This window comes from Larus michahellis, chromosome 1, assembly GCF_964199755.1.
Source record: "Larus michahellis chromosome 1, bLarMic1.1, whole genome shotgun sequence".
Lineage (NCBI taxonomy): Eukaryota > Metazoa > Chordata > Aves > Charadriiformes > Laridae > Larus > Larus michahellis.
The window spans coordinates 44,099,260-44,115,679 of NC_133896.1; the positions used below are offsets into that span (position 1 = coordinate 44,099,260).

The 16,420-nt window shown below is 37.8% G+C and overlaps 1 protein-coding gene across 1 annotated transcript in view; it reads left to right on the plus strand.

Annotated features, from left to right (window-relative positions):
* Window positions 1–16,420, plus strand: part of OTOGL (otogelin like) — an 89,063-nt gene that overhangs the window by 15,213 nt on the left and 57,430 nt on the right. The window contains exons 12-22 of the mRNA XM_074574078.1: window positions 76–221; window positions 1,785–1,908; window positions 3,584–3,761; window positions 4,687–4,811; window positions 6,614–6,823; window positions 7,614–7,779; window positions 8,896–8,970; window positions 9,765–9,817; window positions 10,505–10,667; window positions 12,069–12,176; window positions 13,432–13,570. Of these exons, the coding sequence (XP_074430179.1) occupies window positions 76–221; window positions 1,785–1,908; window positions 3,584–3,761; window positions 4,687–4,811; window positions 6,614–6,823; window positions 7,614–7,779; window positions 8,896–8,970; window positions 9,765–9,817; window positions 10,505–10,667; window positions 12,069–12,176; window positions 13,432–13,570 (1,487 nt within the window). The remainder of the gene's footprint in view (window positions 1–75; window positions 222–1,784; window positions 1,909–3,583; window positions 3,762–4,686; window positions 4,812–6,613; window positions 6,824–7,613; window positions 7,780–8,895; window positions 8,971–9,764; window positions 9,818–10,504; window positions 10,668–12,068; window positions 12,177–13,431; window positions 13,571–16,420) is intronic.

The following is a 16,420-nucleotide window of genomic DNA, read 5'->3' on the forward strand; positions in this document are numbered from 1 at the left end:
TCTCTTCCATCATTTACAGAATAATGATACAGTCTTATGCAAGTGAACATTCTTGTTTATCCTTTTTCTCTCAAGCTGAGTGCTCCATCACAGGTAGCTCTCATTTCACGACATTTGATGGACGTCATTTTACTTTTCTTGGGATTTGCCAGTACATTTTGGTAAAAGGCATCGGAAAAAACAAATTCACAATCACTTTACAGAAAGCACCTTGTGGACAAGTAAGTCACATTTTTGTTGAACATTCACAACAAATATGTACATCCATTTTTCAGGCAATCTTGTATAGGTTCTATGGTAAACTACTGCGTTATGTTTAAGAGAAAAATACCATAAATTGAAAACATTTTACATGTTTTTTGTGCTGGTTGTATTGCTACATGTTGTATTGCCCTATGTAAAATGAATTGCATCTTTAGAGGGATAAAGTCTAAAGAGATATTAATTTATGCACATTGAACAAGTATGTTTGGTTATGGTACAAACAGGTGTCTTAGGCTTTAGAAAAGCACTTGCTGGAAGCACTGAACAGGTTTAATACACTGCTATTTAGGCAAGAGATTTTTTTTGTTAGCTTTAGATTTTTATTTGGTACGTTATTTCATTTGTTGGAGCAATGCCTTTTAGAAACTATTGAAGAGACTAGCCACCACACATATTTGTTTGAAAGTATTTTGGCAGGTATCCTACAACAGGCTTTACCAATAGAGCTGCTTATAAAAAGTACTTATCTACGAGAGTGGATTTAATGATGTTATTAGTCACCTAGGCTCTCAGGAGAAGTCTCCGAGACTGTGATTCACAGCCACCCATGTGCTGAGGGCTGGGATGCCTTAACTCATCAGCAGGGAGTGATGCACTGAAGCTGCCCTACTGTGGGACTGTCTCTTGTGTCACTTCAGATTATGAGGTGATGCCTCTGCTTTTTTGTAGGCACCGCCCTTCTCCTGCATAGGTGTTGAGATTCCTGATTGTGCGTTTCAGGTGGCTTCAAGCATGAAGTGATTGGTTAGGTAGCCACTGAGAGACAAGGATGCTACTGGAAATGACCCTTAGCACAACTCTAGGCACCTTGGAAAGTTCCTGGGTGAAATCATAGGGGCCCCAGGGAGCGTAAGATGCTCGGTTTAAGCTGGTTATGTGTCACCTTTTGTCTTGTATTTGGGTTCATAAATTCTGCCTGGATAGCACTTTAAAATGATGAGTGTGAGTTAGTTTGTAAAGCCATGTTTTGAATAGTCAGATATTCAGAAGTTATTTTAGTATAATTCTGGAGAAATTGTATCCTTTTGTCTGCAGTCAGAGTTCAAGACTAGGTGTCAAGGTGGAAGAGAAGCATCTTCATGTGTACAATAGTTTCTTTCTCTTTCTCACTGCGTTTGGGCTCTGATTGCACCAGCTTGATAAAGACTGTGTCAGACTCTGTCCCAAACACTGGTTAACCCGGCAATGAGGAGTACCCAGGGCGGCCATGCAAGTATGGCCTTTTGAACCCAGTATCAGTACCTGGGGACCTCTTCCCACTTACTACTATACTGTCATAATAACTAAAATGCATTCTCCTTGCTTTTATATTCATATACAATGTTTTATTATATTCTACATACAATTTTGGGTGCTCTGTTTAATGCTTTGAGTGATAGTTTACAACTGATTTACCTGATGACAGTTCTGGTATTTCCTTTCTATACAACTGCCTTCTCTCCCCGTTTGTTTGTTTTTGCTTTCCATGGTAATATTAATGTCTTTACCTATTTCTGATGGTGAAACTTCTTTCTGCTTAGAACTTTGACCACGCCTGCATTGAGTCTATAACTCTAGTTCTTGAAGATGATGTGAGCAAACAAGTAACTCTCACAAGATATGGTAAAGTCCAAACCGGCCCTAACCAAGTTTTTAACCTTAATGGTAAGAAGTGCATGGACTACAAGTTTACTAGGGTTCAAATTCTTTCTTGTGTATGCTCCAAAGCTTTTTAATAATATGTATCTATGGAAAAGGAATTTTTTCACACATACGTTATGAAAGTACAATAACTTACTTCTTACAACCTTAGCAATGATTCTAGAAATATACTTTTTCAGCCTGTGAAATAGAGTCCTTCATTACGCCCTTATTTCTTTGTATTTATTATCTCGCAGAGTACCTAGAAATTCCACTCGTTTTGTTTGTCTTCAGACATAGGTAAGAGAAAGAGGGAGATGAAGAGAGGATGGAAATCATCTTGATGCTGACATTAAGGTCTAGCTTGATTAAACGTTTTTGAAATAAATGGCATGGAATAGAAACCCTGTGCTCTACAGGATCTACGTTGATTTCAGCGCTGACTTACATTGTGATTTCAGGCAGATTACTTCACCTTTTTGGAAAGGATAGTAAGATAAATCAACCTTAAAAGCATGTTATAAAATAAAGCACTGTAGGTGGAAATGATACTGCTAAATTTTGTGTCTAACAGTGTTCAGTAGTAAATTCTTACTGGATTTTTAGTCTCTTTCAGTAAGACCAAAGTGGTTGTTCCCCTTTTCTTTCCCAGTCTCTGGCAAAACAGAGTTTAGGGAGTTCTGTGCTGGTGGTTGCAGCTATGCCTTTTCTTCATTGAATTTGTCCAGTCATTGTTCTGCTTTGGTCATTTGTAGCTTCCTATGGCAATGAGTTTCATAGCTCAGTTATACTTTCAGTTATGTTTAAAGTTCTGCTTCGTAATTTCATTGATAATTTCATTTGATGTATTTTAAATGAGTCCCTATTCACTTTCTTGTCTCCTTTCATATTCTGCAACAAATATAATCTATGTCAAATATTTCGATGTCACATTCTTGATAACTGGATGTTATCTATTAAGTCTTATCAGCTAAGAACACCTTTAAGCTCACATAAGTATTTTATCAGCCTCCTCTCAGTTTATGGAGCTGAGTGTATGTGTTTGCATGTGTAGAGGCTGCTTGTGAAGGTAGATATGCTTTAAGCCTGCAGCTGCAAGTAGCCCAACAATGTGTAGCAAATGAATGCTGTGACTGTGAAATTTCCATTTCCTCGCATAATGGATTTGCTGGGAAGGAAAGCTGGGAATTTGATAGGGCTTTAGTTCACATACAATCTAAGGAAAGAACTATACTGATGTCATATCAATAGTAATAAAAGGGAACCTTCAATCTGAAGATTGCAATACATTTTACAGGCATCTGTTAATTAATCTTATAACATCCCTGGGGGCTAAGAAACAAGTGGTTTCTTGTCTTGTCTTCTCATTGCCAGAGGCATGCCGTTGCATTGCTTTCTTCTAAAAATAATAGAAATGTGAGAGGGGTTTCTGGGTAACTCACAGGTACAGAAAGGTGAGAGATTTTTTACTGTTGACAGTAGTTGCAATTCCTGATTTGTGTTGCTAATGAAAAAGATATGTAGTCTCGTAAGTTCGGATGGAGAATGGGTGAGGTTATTTGGCTGCAGGTGAGGTTGTGCATAGTTTCTCATTTTATTTCTGAGTTTTCAAAATCTATTTTGTTTAAGGCGTAAACCAATACAACCTGGAAGTCGTATTTCAGTGACTTTGTTTTTCTTTTTCTTTTGCTATGTGCAGGGGCTATTGAAATTCAGAATATATCTTCTTTGTTTGTTCAACTGAAAACTAATTTTGGTTTGAAGATATTGTTTGCTAAAGATGGAGAGAGAATCTATGTTCAAGTTGATGTTGGCTGGAAGAGAAGAACATTGGGACTATGTGGAACATACAATGGGAATTTAAGAGATGATTTTCTGTAAGTCGTATATTGTACATTTAGATCATGTTTAACAAGTGAAAAGTTTTGTTGAATGTAATAATCTGATTATTTCATTTCATTAATGTGCTCATACTTTACTAAACTAATCAATACAAAATCTCTTAATGAAAATGTTAGTTACTTCTAAAAATATGAAACTCATAAATATAGCTAGGTGATTGTAAGATGTTTAGCTAAATCATTCTAGAAAACTACCATACTATTTATAGAAGTTATTGGTTGATGATATTGCTTGAATGCACTTTTTTCATCCCTGCTGCTCTCTTACCATCAGAGCAAATACACAAGCACTGACAAGAGTAGACGATAATACTAGTAGCATCTTCACCTGAGTAACAATTACTACTGCTTGATTTTTTTTCCATACCACATTTTAATGGAAAAAAAAATTAATACTGAACCACAGGAATAGTTTAATTAGAAGAGCACACTTTCCTTATCCTTTGACTTCATTTCCTCCAAGCTATAATATTGCAAAACTTTTCTAGCAATAATAAATGCTTTTGAAATTCTTGGTGAAAAACAGTATCAAAATGCAAACAGCCCCCCTCTAGAAAACTGAAATTAGATAACAGGCCAAATTTTTGACATTTCACTGTATGTATGTACTTGAAAAAAGGCCAGATTCTGCTGTCATTAATGCCTCCTCCAACTGATTTCAGAGTACTTGAATTAAGCAGAAAAGAGGACAGACTTTGAATGTAAGAATATTTTTGCATGAGTAAAATGTTGAGGAAAAAGCTTCACATGCCCTCTCTTCTTTCATACATCACAGATAGAAATTCTTTTGACATGTTGAATGTTCAATGTGACTAGGCATCTAAGCCGTTTTGATGTACTTGCGTCTTCACCCATGTAGTCCATATGGTCAGCAGGATGCCTGCAGTATTAATCTTTTCAGTTCTCCAGCAGGAATGATAGAAGGGACCCCACAACTTCATGCCAATGCATGGAAGGTTTCCTCAGCTTGTTCTGTGCCTATCAATATTCCTGTGGTTGATCCCTGCAACGTTAATCAGCAAAATGGTACGTTTTCACATAGGAGTCTGGAATTAGCTGTATTACTATGGGATGTTTTTGTTTTCTCTGTGAATGAGTTGCACAGTTACTTCCTATTCATTAATGGATATGTACATGTATTTTAACTTCAGATTTAGATGCACACTCTTTCCTTTTTCTTCTTTGGCAAAGACCATTCTTTCCATGCAGTTAGCACGTAACATGAAATAAGTCCTTCATAAATACAAGCTAGTTGATCGTTAATGCTGGGTGTACTGGCTATGAGTTCTAAATTCTGCTGTATAATAAATATGAAAGTCCTAGGCTACACCATCTGTAGTCCTGTAAATTGTTCCAGTTAAGAGGAATGATGTGGTGCATGTTTGTAGCTCAACAAAGAAAGTACAGGAGACAGTGTGTTGCTAAGACAGTGTTCAGATCAAAAGTCCTGTCTCTGGCTTCTCTCTGTCTCAGCTGCATAAAAAAGTTTCCTTATACTCCATCTATGCTCTCTGACACAAAATGATACAAACAATTAGATACTGGGATTTGTTCAAATTCCTGAGTAAAGATTTAGTTTTGGCTGGTTGGTGTGCGTATGTTTTGCACTGAACTTTCACTGTCTCCTCCTTTCCATTTTGCTGTTCTTTTCAATTAATGAAGACAATGAGCAGACAGTACTTGCCAATTCTGACAGAATTTAGTCTACTGTTTTTAACATTTCAGACATAGGGCCTGACTAGGGATGTGCAATTTGGCCATATTTAGAGTCTGTGGGAAAGCCTAAAATAACCATAAACCTTTAAGAATCTGGGGCATTCCAAGACTTTTTATGCCTTCAGGATTGGCTGTCTTCTAAAGCAGTACATCTCAGCCAAGTTAGCTCTCTCCAAGATACTTCATGCCTCACCTTCAGTTCTGTGCTTCCTCAGTAAAGGTGGAGTTTGACATAAATGTAAGCTGCTTAGAGCAGGACGGTGGACTAGATGACCTTCTGAGGTCCCTTCCAGCCTGAATTTTCCTGTGATCCTGTGATCATCACTGGAAAAAGCAGTCCCTGAGTAAGTGGTTCTGCCCCAAGCTACCACGGGTACTGAGCCAGCACAAGCATTTTTCCAGGCCTGTGATGATCTTAATCTGATGAAACTGAAAAAGAAATGACTGTTTGTTTGTTTATTTATTTTGTCAGGTTACTTTTCAACCAACTCAAGTTCAGTCCTTGAATCTAATTTACTGAGAGACTCCATAAAGTCTTGTTTTGGTGTGCGTATGTGGGAATGAACAGGGAGGATGAAGGGTAGGGACACTCTTTTAGCAGCAAAATTGGCTTAAATATGATTCACACTATGGTTTTCCTGAGATATTCCACCACTTGTGGTGGTAGTATGCTTCAGTGGTAGGAGGGGGGTCTGTTGGCACTAGAAAGTACATGGCCAGCCTGGGACTTGCATGCCCCTGAGCTCCAGTTTGCTATGCTTCCTGAGTTCACAAGCCAGGAGGTATATGGCCATTGCTGATTTCAAAGCTAAATGAAACATCAAGTAGGAAAAAACATATTCCAAGCTTTGGAGGACTCTTCTAACTAGCTCTTTTGAAATATGTTATTTTGCCATTTAAGTTTTCCACGCTACTAGAGGAAGTCATAACTGTTTTTACATAGTTATTTTTATATAAAGTGGAGTTTATTGTTGAGGGAGTTGCTTTGCAGAAAGGCATTGTATACAAGTTTTTGTTGTACAACTGGCTAAGTTTGGTTTCAATACTCTGCGCTATCTGTTTGGCTGTTGTATTAAAATGGATCTGGCTAAAACAATGTCACCTTCTCTTAGCTGGGTATGCATCTCACTGTGATATCATCCATCAAGAAGTTTTTGCTCCCTGCCATGCCCACATCAGCCCAGGATTATACTACCAGCTATGCCGCTTTGACGCGTGCAAATGCGGAAGCAGTTGTTTGTGTAATGCTCTGGCGCACTATGCTTATGTCTGTGGCAAGCATGGGGTCTTCATTGACTTCAGATCTCATATTTCTTACTGTGGTGAGTAATGTTTGCAGAATAGAATATATTTTAGAAATGCATAAAATTCTACAAGTATCATTTGCTCCACAAAATACAGGTATTGACCTTTTTTGCTGTAAACTAGAATTGTGCCGTGAGCTAATGACATACTCAGGGGAGAACGCTGATAGTCTTTATGTCAGACATCTGAGTCGAGGAACATGAGCTGCCTCACAGGGGGTGCCTGTCCCTTTCTGTTGGCTACACAGAGAATTTAAATTTCTGACTTTGAGCTCCTAAGTCATATGGAGGCCCCTATCAGGCTAAAGTAGTCACAGAGGGGCAGAAGGAAGGGCTGTTCCCTAAGGGAAGGCAACCTGGGGTGGCAGGGGCTCCCTGGGACAGGCAGGGTAGGGCAGGGCAGGGAGTGATTTGCCAAGTAGGATATACCAATGATTTAAACCAAGGCATTTATAAACCATAGAGTAATGCCTCAACTTTAACTGGACCATTCATCCTTTCTTGGAAGCCTGAATTACTAGATAGACACCCCCACACACTTCACCCCCACAGCATATACCTACTGCTTACAAAATAGACAATTCCAGCCAAGGAATTTTCCAACATAATTCCACATAAATCTAAACATTTCTAATTTAAGAAATTGGTAAACCAGCATATTTTTCTTATGCATTTTAAGTCAGACTAGTGCAGCAAGAGACCATTTTGCTTTGCTGTTTTGCACTCCCATGATATACTGCTTTGTTTTCTACTTTTCACATTTTAAGAGTATGTTGTTCTCCCTTCTCTCTCCCTCTCTCTCCTCCAGCTGTGATGTGTCACAGTGGTATGGTTTATCATCAGTGCTCTTCTTTTTGTAAACACTCCTGTGCTTCACTTTCTGTGGCAAATATCTGTGGTGATGACTGTGCAGAAGGATGTAATTGTCCTGATGGGAAATATTTTGAAGAGTCGGTCAGCTCTTGTGTATCAATGTAAGTCATAAGGAAATAGAATATATGCATAGGCATATTTTCCTCTTTCCAGCAAGATTTAAAGTAGGGGTTTTTTGCTGTTTTCCTCAAGATGTCGACTGCCTAAACAGGATAGCAAGCAATATGTGAAGATTTCTCATTCTTTTGTACTAATAAATAGTGGGGCCTCATCTGCTACTGTGCGTACAGCCATCTACTGCACTTCAGAGAAGATATGTCACACTGCTTTAGAGAGAGGGGTTATGAAACTTTTGAATTAATGGGAAAGCATTTTCACATGAAAACCTTGGTTTTAACACTTAAGAAAAAATGAGAAGGAATGCACATACTAGCAATCCATGACATCACGGATAGTATGGCGAGACCAGCTAGGAGTATCTTTTTTCTGTCTCACAATGCAAAATCCTTCAGTTAAGTGGAGGGAAATGGTCAATGAAAGGAAATGTTTTTTGTATATTGTGTACAGCTTACCACCATGGGGAGTTACTGAGTTCAGGTACTGAATTAAAACCTGGAATGAGTGTTTTTATAAACGTCAAGATTATACAGAGTTATTGCTGTTCATTGCGACATATATTTTTGAAAGATGAGTAAAGTCCATACTGTGGGAATAAAGGCTGTTTCAAACTATTGAAGAGTGTGAGGTAACTTGGTATTCCCATATTTTTGCATGGTTTCTATGGAATTCTGTTGCTACTTCTGTCCCATCTGGCTTTTATCACAGACGGAGTTAATAGATTTTGCTATGATAATTCCTCTGTCCCATGATTTTGACAGTACTTTTAATGGGAGCTACATATTGCCATAATCTTCCCATAACTGGGAAGAAAATTTCCTTTCTATAAGACTAATGCAGAGAAACAGCAAATAAATAATATGGAGACTGAGGAAAATTCTGGCTTTGTTGAAGACAGTGGGAGTTTTGCCATTGACTTCAATACAACCAGGGTGTTATCCTTTAATTTTTGCCTTTAGAAGTATATTGTAAATATAAATAAAAAGATTGATTTGATTAATTATAAGGCCTGCTTATCCTAATAGCTTGATAAATGGATTGCCCTTAAATCCCATTTCATTTTGTTTTTGTATCTACATGCATAAATATTCTTTTAACAGATCTGCCTGTTGTTGTCATTACAAGGGCAAAACCCTCCAGCCTGGAGAAATCCTTCCTACGCCAACAGGCTCCTGGTAGGTTTGAACGCCAAGAGTTTTATCTTTGATATATCACAGTTTGGATGCTACTCAAGAGCCCTAAGAATTTTTTCACATAGAATGAAGGTCTACTGTGTCAAAACTAATATAAATTGGATTAGTACCTGCTTATTTTAACAACAGGATACCTGGAAAATTCGGTAGGCCAGGGACTAAAGAGTATCTCAAAACACAGGCATGGAGGTTGCAGTTCTGTTCTTAGACCTGAGGGCATTATGATAGCAATGTGATTCTGGTTTCCGAAAAATAAACAATGGGATTCTATTTTGGAAAGTCAGTCAAACAAAGGCTTGCAGGGAGCTACATTTGTGTAATTTTGTATTATTAATTCATGATGGAATCCTGACCTCTCCGAAACAAATGGGGAAACCTCCCAGGTTTCCTGGTCAAACTTGTTCATTTTAGAGGAAATGTTTTCAACCTGCTGATTTAAAATCATGTCTGCAACTTGAGCGTCAAGTTTGGCTCTTGCTGAGGTCGTATGTATTATAGTTGTTATAACTGAAGCTTGTAGTTGAAGACGTGCGTATTATAGTTGTTATAACTGAAGCTTGTAGTTGAAGACGTGCGAGTAGGGGCTTAATTTTTCTGCCATTGCTACGCCACTCCAATGCTCTTTTTTTTTTTCCCCACAATTATTTCTTTAAGGAAGGGGTTAAGTTTTCAAGGAAGAGGTTAAGAGATTGGGTTAAGTTGTATTATCTTTTTTAACATGGTGGCTACAAAACGTTTGACCCTTGAATAAAGATGGGTTTGCTTTTCTCTTCCAGTCAATGTTTGAATGGAACAGTGAAATGTATTGAAGACACTACAGAAAATACAGGTAATTTATGGTCTTGTCTCATATTATAGCTGTACAGAGAAAGTTTTTGACGTTGAATAGTCATTTGGTTTTCTCCTTATATGTATTTTCATTATGAGATACTTAATATCATGACATATTTAAAATAGGAGGTTAGGAGCACAAGTTCTTTTCTTTTTCCTTTTTCTGTAGCACAAATTGTACTAAGTCACTTGGGAAATTAAAAAACCCTAACTACATGTGAGGTATAGGTCAATATGTTTTCATGTGAATACCTAAAATTAGGCTCACTATCCATGTTTAGGAAGCCTTAGGAAGCCTTGATTTCTAGAAGGTAAATTTTTAATGAGTTTCTAATAGATTTAGAAGGGATCTCGGTACACTGAAAATTATGCCACTTTTAAAGATTCTGTCTACTAAGGCATAATGCATTGTGTATCAGATCGAGAGTACATAGATCCAGGTGCTTAATATTAAGCTGATTTTTTTTTAAACATTAAAACATATATTAATTTTATATCTGCGATACAAATGAAGCTATAGACTTTTATTCAGATTATATTCTTATGTGTACTACAACGTATGCTAAAATTAATTTATTTTTTAATGCTGTGCATGAAAATAAATAGTTTGTGAATGAAAACAAATAGAAAAGCTTCAACGTAAAAGAGCAGTTGGTCTCATTTAATCTGCATTTTGCATTTGAAGTTCACATATGCCCTGAAGGAAAAATCTACTATGACTGCAGATCTCCTGTGCCTGGATTACCCGCATCGGGTGTGAATTGCGGGATCTCCTGTGCAAACCTTGCCATGAATTTCTCCTGTGTCCCCTCACCACCCTGCGCAAGTGGCTGCATTTGCCCCCCTGGGTAAGCTTTGGTAGAAAAACCTTGAGCACAAGCCATATACATGTTTTTCACAGTTTAAATCTCCTTTTTTTTTTTTTCCTTTTTAAATTCCAGTGGTATCACACCTCTAATTTTTAAACTATTGTTCTATAAATTTTTGCAGATATACAGACACAGTTAAAATGCCAACTCTTTCTTTTGTCTCTGAGAGTCCTGTTCTCCCTCCCGCTGGTGTAAGGGTCCATGTTTTAATGCTTCCTCAGTTGGAGTACCCCGGTTTCTCCACCCTGAGACCGTGATTCCAGAATCCCATAAGATGTCGAACTTGCTACCAGTCTGATTGACTGGTATTTGGGACTCTCTGGACAGGAGATGACTCCCATCACTTCCACAGTATAGTTTATTTGAGTGAAAACGTGAAAAAAAATCATCTGTGTTCCTGCTTACTGCCCAAGTAATTGTCTCACCTAGACTTCTACTCAGACTTACAGTATTGATGCCCAACCTGGGGCAGGGAGGTGGGAGGTGCAGGTGGGATCCTGCCCTCTTCCCCTTCATTCTCTCTGCCTGTCTGAACTCAGCGAAAGTTTTCGTTCTCTCAGCTCATGAATTTGGATTTGGTGCCCAGAAACTGTCTGTAGAGCTCTGCAGGGATCAAATCAAAGTACAAAAGCTAAAAGCATTTGTTGTGAAGTATCTATCAGGATCAGACAGTGCTCCCTCCATCTGCTTCCATTCCCTCCTCTGATACCTGCTGTATGCACTTTCAGATTTGTCAAATATGCTATGCAAATGGCTGCAATTTGACCTCAGGTGGGGTGCTCCTTGTTTTTTTCTCAACATTTGATTTTATTTCACTGTATGTGTAGCCAGCAGTCCCCCTGACAATATACAGGTTGTGCACAGACCAGAGTGTAACGAGACTGCCAGAATTCCCCTTCCAGCAACTTGTGCCATAGCCCAGCTCACTATCCTGTGCTCAGAACAGTTTGGTTGCTGCTCTGTGCAGAGGAGCAGGCACATCAGTCCAGCTGCTTCCCTGAGACATGAGGATGTGGGAGCAGCAGGGAGGGAGGGGCAGGCCCCACCAGTCCCCACCAGTGTGCACGACACACAGATGCTCTACAGCTTGCAGGGAGGAGTACCTACACTACCTGTGCTCTGGCATAGGAGCTCCTGCCCCACGCCAACATACCCTTTTCGAGATAGAAGGAGAGCCACAGCTGTGAGCTTTGTGAGGTCTCCAGATGTGCACAGTGGAGATCATTTGTTTTGGGCAGCTTTTGCTGCTGAGACGGTTGTCCTTGGCTGGCTGGCTGACTGGTTGTCCTTGGTGGGGTTTAAACAATACACTACACATTCTGTTTTGTTGATCTGTTTGTGAATTTACGCTTTCATCTTAATAATTCTTTTATTTTGAAGGATGGCTGAGCATAGAGGGAAATGTTATATTCCTGACAGTTGTCCATGCACCTGGAAAGACAGGGAATTTCTGTCAGGAGAAATGATAGCTACACCATGTTACACCTGGTGAGTGACATGCATTTTGCATATTTCTAAGTCACCTGTGTCTAGCCACAAAGTGAAACTGATACAAAGAATGTGTTGAGTACATGGAAAATCAAAAATATATATGTTTGTTTACAGACAGTTACAGGATATATCTTTTATTAAGCTCACTAATAGACTTGGAAGAACAGGCAGACTTTTGGGTGAGTGCTTCTTCGGGTCTGAAAGGAAGCAGAAGATATCCGAGTTAAAAAGTAGTCAAGAACAAGTGCTTGATTCCATACATATCAGTTAATCTCTGAAATAAAAGACATTTGACATTTTGGAGAAGAGAATATCATGAAAGACAACCAAGGAGAAAAAAAGAGAAGTTAAATGTGTGACAATGGTAAATAGTCTGCTCCTTTGGGAACCGGACTGTTTGCAGTGTGAGTTACCAGTCAGCCTGAGTGACTGTATAGGAAGAAGATGGACAATCAAAAAAGAAAAAGGAAATAAAAAAGCATTAGAATTGGAAAATGAGCATCTTTTTAAAGGAGCCTTAACTGACTTATATTGATGCAGAACAGTTTTTCATCCATTATAATTTGCTAGCCAAAATATCTATCTTCAGTTAAGTATATATATAATAATTAAAAAAAAAGTTTGGCATAGTAGCTTTTAATCAGTTAAAAACTTCATTGGCAAATCAGCTGAGTTTATACACTTACACAAGCAAAAGTAGAGGCTGTCAGTACTACCTTCATACAAATTAGTGTAAGTCACTGAATGTAGCTGACAGGAAAAGTAATCCCAGCAAAATATGAGCATTTATTTCCTAAACTCATTCCATATTTGTCTGATACCCTGAAGTCTTACAGGTAGCAACTGGAGGTCTTCTGCATCAAATATGTGCAGATTTTAATCAAAATTTCTTGAGAAAAAATATAATATTGATGTTTTATTAATAAGCGTGTTGTGGCATGGTGTCTTATCTATACTGGAGGCAGTGAGGAAATATTTGCATGAGCCATAAAAATTTTAAGATTTTTGCATTCATTTTTTATGCATTTTTATTGTACATAAGTGCTGACAGCAAAATGCTCAACACTTTTCTGCCATGGCATCACCAATAACTTCAGAAGCAATCTATAGAATAGCTCTGTGGTTCAAGGTCTGAGAATTTTCTTCCTTTCATGAGTTTCTGAATGACTTGAAATAAAGAACACAAGAAAGCTTTTTCTTGAAAATAAAGACCCTGCTATGAGAAGATACTGATTGTTAATTTTCCTTACAGTGTTTGTCGGAGAGGGATATTCAATTGCACTAGTTACCCCTGTCCTGCTGTATGCACTATTTATGGAGATCGACATTATTACACCTTTGATGGATTGGAGTATGATTATGTCAGTGACTGCCAAGCTTACCTGCTAAAGGTAGGAGGATTAGTCATACATTTTCATGTATCAAAGCGAAAGTTTCCATGACAGGGCAAGTATTTTGAACATCAGGAGATGATCTGTAGAAACAAACATTGAGAAAACAGGTGCAGAACAAACGTGTCAGGAAGGAAGAATCTGTGAATGACATTTTGTGCTCAGCCATGTGAAAATGGTATACGGGTGTGTCCTTACATATCTGTGTGGTCTAGACAAAAATAGAAAACAGTGTTTTCTGTGCTACCTTAACCATGTTTTCATCACAATGAGCAAAGAATAACACCATAGAAACTGTTCTAGAACTAGGTATAATCTACAGATCTATTTAGTAATTATCAGTAAACTCTGCTTGGCAGATGGTTAATGACATCCTGTGAGGCTGCTTGGAATCCCTCTTGAATGTGATCTGCATCAGATCTGGAGTGTATGTGTATAATAATATCAAACACAATGATTTCATAATTCAACAATGAAATCCTTCATTGAGATTGTCTGGCAGCTACATGTTAATGTTCCTCATAGCACACATTTACAGTACATTGCTAGCCTTTTTTGTTTAAAAATACCATTACTGACATTTAGAAATATATTCTATTACTAACAACGCCATTGTTTATTATCATTGTTGCTATTATTAAGGCTAAGAGTCTGTCTTCTGAGTTACAGTAATATATCTAGAAGGATATTAATTTTCTGTCAACCCTGACTGTCTAACCTTAAGAAAAAGCATGGTTTCTCAACAAGGACTACTGCAAATACTTCATTTCATGGACACTTGAGTAGAGTATTCACAGCTATGAAATAAAATAAAATAGATTGGTTCCAGATTTTTTTCTTTGTTAAAAAAAATAAAAATTAAAAAGAGAGAGGTTTGCTAAAGATAATAAGGATACCTCATAGCAAACTCCTGGCATGCATCACATTGTCTCATAAAAGAGCTCTTACTCTTAGAGATATATGAACCTTTGTACAAACCTTCCTCCTATAAGATGCAAAAATAGGGGTTAGTTTACCTGTAAAATCATCTTGCCTGTATGATGATGTGGAAAGGTACGTTATGATTTCTTAATTCTTATGCCATCCAGACAGAGAGGTGTGTAAGACTAATCTATGCTGCTTTTTCAAGCTTTAGTATGATACTGGAACATTTTGCTTTTACAATCAAATGTCAACTGCCACTCTTCTGCATAACAAAGTACCTATCTGGAAACAAACCATGAGGAGAATTTGGAGTCCAAGAATAAAGCCGGCAGCCACATAATTAAGGCATGTGTCACACTGCCAATAGGCCTTTCTTCAGGTGAATATGATGACACTGCCTACATAGATCTGCTTTTCAGACTTTTTTCAGCTTTTCAAGCTGTTTTGTTCCCCAAAGTTAGCTAATATGAGAAAATACGGCCTAATTTGTTGATTGTTTTTCTTCGCTCTTTAGTATATGGAAAACTTTCATGATCTATATAGAATGACTGTTTATTACAAATTAGGCACTGCATAATTATGTCTGGAACAGATGATGTATCTATGGGCTCATTTTTGACTGTGAAATGTTTGGAGAAGTTTTAGGGGAAAAAATAAAAGAAACAAAGGATGGGATCATAAGGCAAATGCCCAAGAGCTTTGAGGGAACTGAAACACAGGACTGAAGAACTATGTGGTGTGCAATCCTGGAATCAGAGGAATGGAAGATGGCAGTTTAACCAAATAATTTGAAAGAACTCTGTGGCTGAATTTGGCAGGAACAGAGCAGTATGTCTGATTTACATAAGAAGGAAATTAATAGAAATTGTAATAAAGAGAAATGATAATTGGGGAAGAGTTCAACTCCTTTTTTTTGTAAAAGAAATTCATGCACGATGAATCTTCTGAGTTATTCCGTGAAGACAATAAACATATGGATGAGGATGATCAAGTCAATATGTGCGTATTTTAGTTTAAAGACTTTATAGAGACAAATTTCAACAAATATTTTTTAGAGACTAGTCTCTCACAGGATGGGAGTGAGGATTCTTTGGGACATGAATTAAAAGTTAGAAGTTAAAAGATAGGAATAAATGGCCTTTTTTTTGAATGGAGAAATCCTGGTGGCATCCTATAGGGATCCTTGCTGAGACCTGTGTTCAGCATCTTCAGAAATGATTTTGAAAAGGCGGTGTGAGGATTGAGGTGGAGTATGCTGATGGTAAAGAATCAGTTTGAACAGCTGAAACAAAGACAGACCACCAGAAGGTTCATAAGAACTTATGTCAGAAAACACTGCATGATAAAATGGAGGATGAAATTCAACAATGAAATATGCAAATCAGGGAACAGAAAAAATAACTGTAACTATGCTACCATGAAGATAGGCACTAAATTAGCTACTACTATGCAGGAATGGAATTTTATGTGAGAAAAATATATGAAGCAGATTTAATTGGCATCTTCCTAGTGGCAGCCTGAGTGATAATCCAAAGTGTCATCTGTTCTCCAGTTTCACATATGCTTTTATTTGCATGTACACACACCACAGTTGTACCACGTACATGGACACAGTTGTAACACATAATGATGTGGTTAAACTACGTTATATGTGCAGACATGATAGCATGATGAGGCTGTTCTTTTTTGAAATATGCTTTGTTGTTCCTAACGCAGAGGTTTCCACGGCTGTCTCTTCATAATCATCCTCCCCTACATTATGGCCATGTGCAGTGACGTTTTTTAATAGTAGTGTCAGAGTAATATAACAAGTCTCCCTTGAGCTACTCTTTGTTCAGAAGGTATGTGAGAGAGCCCTGCCTCTTATAGCCTGTTATCCAAATAAACAAGACAGATGAAATGTGGGAAAGTATATGTAGTTGCAAA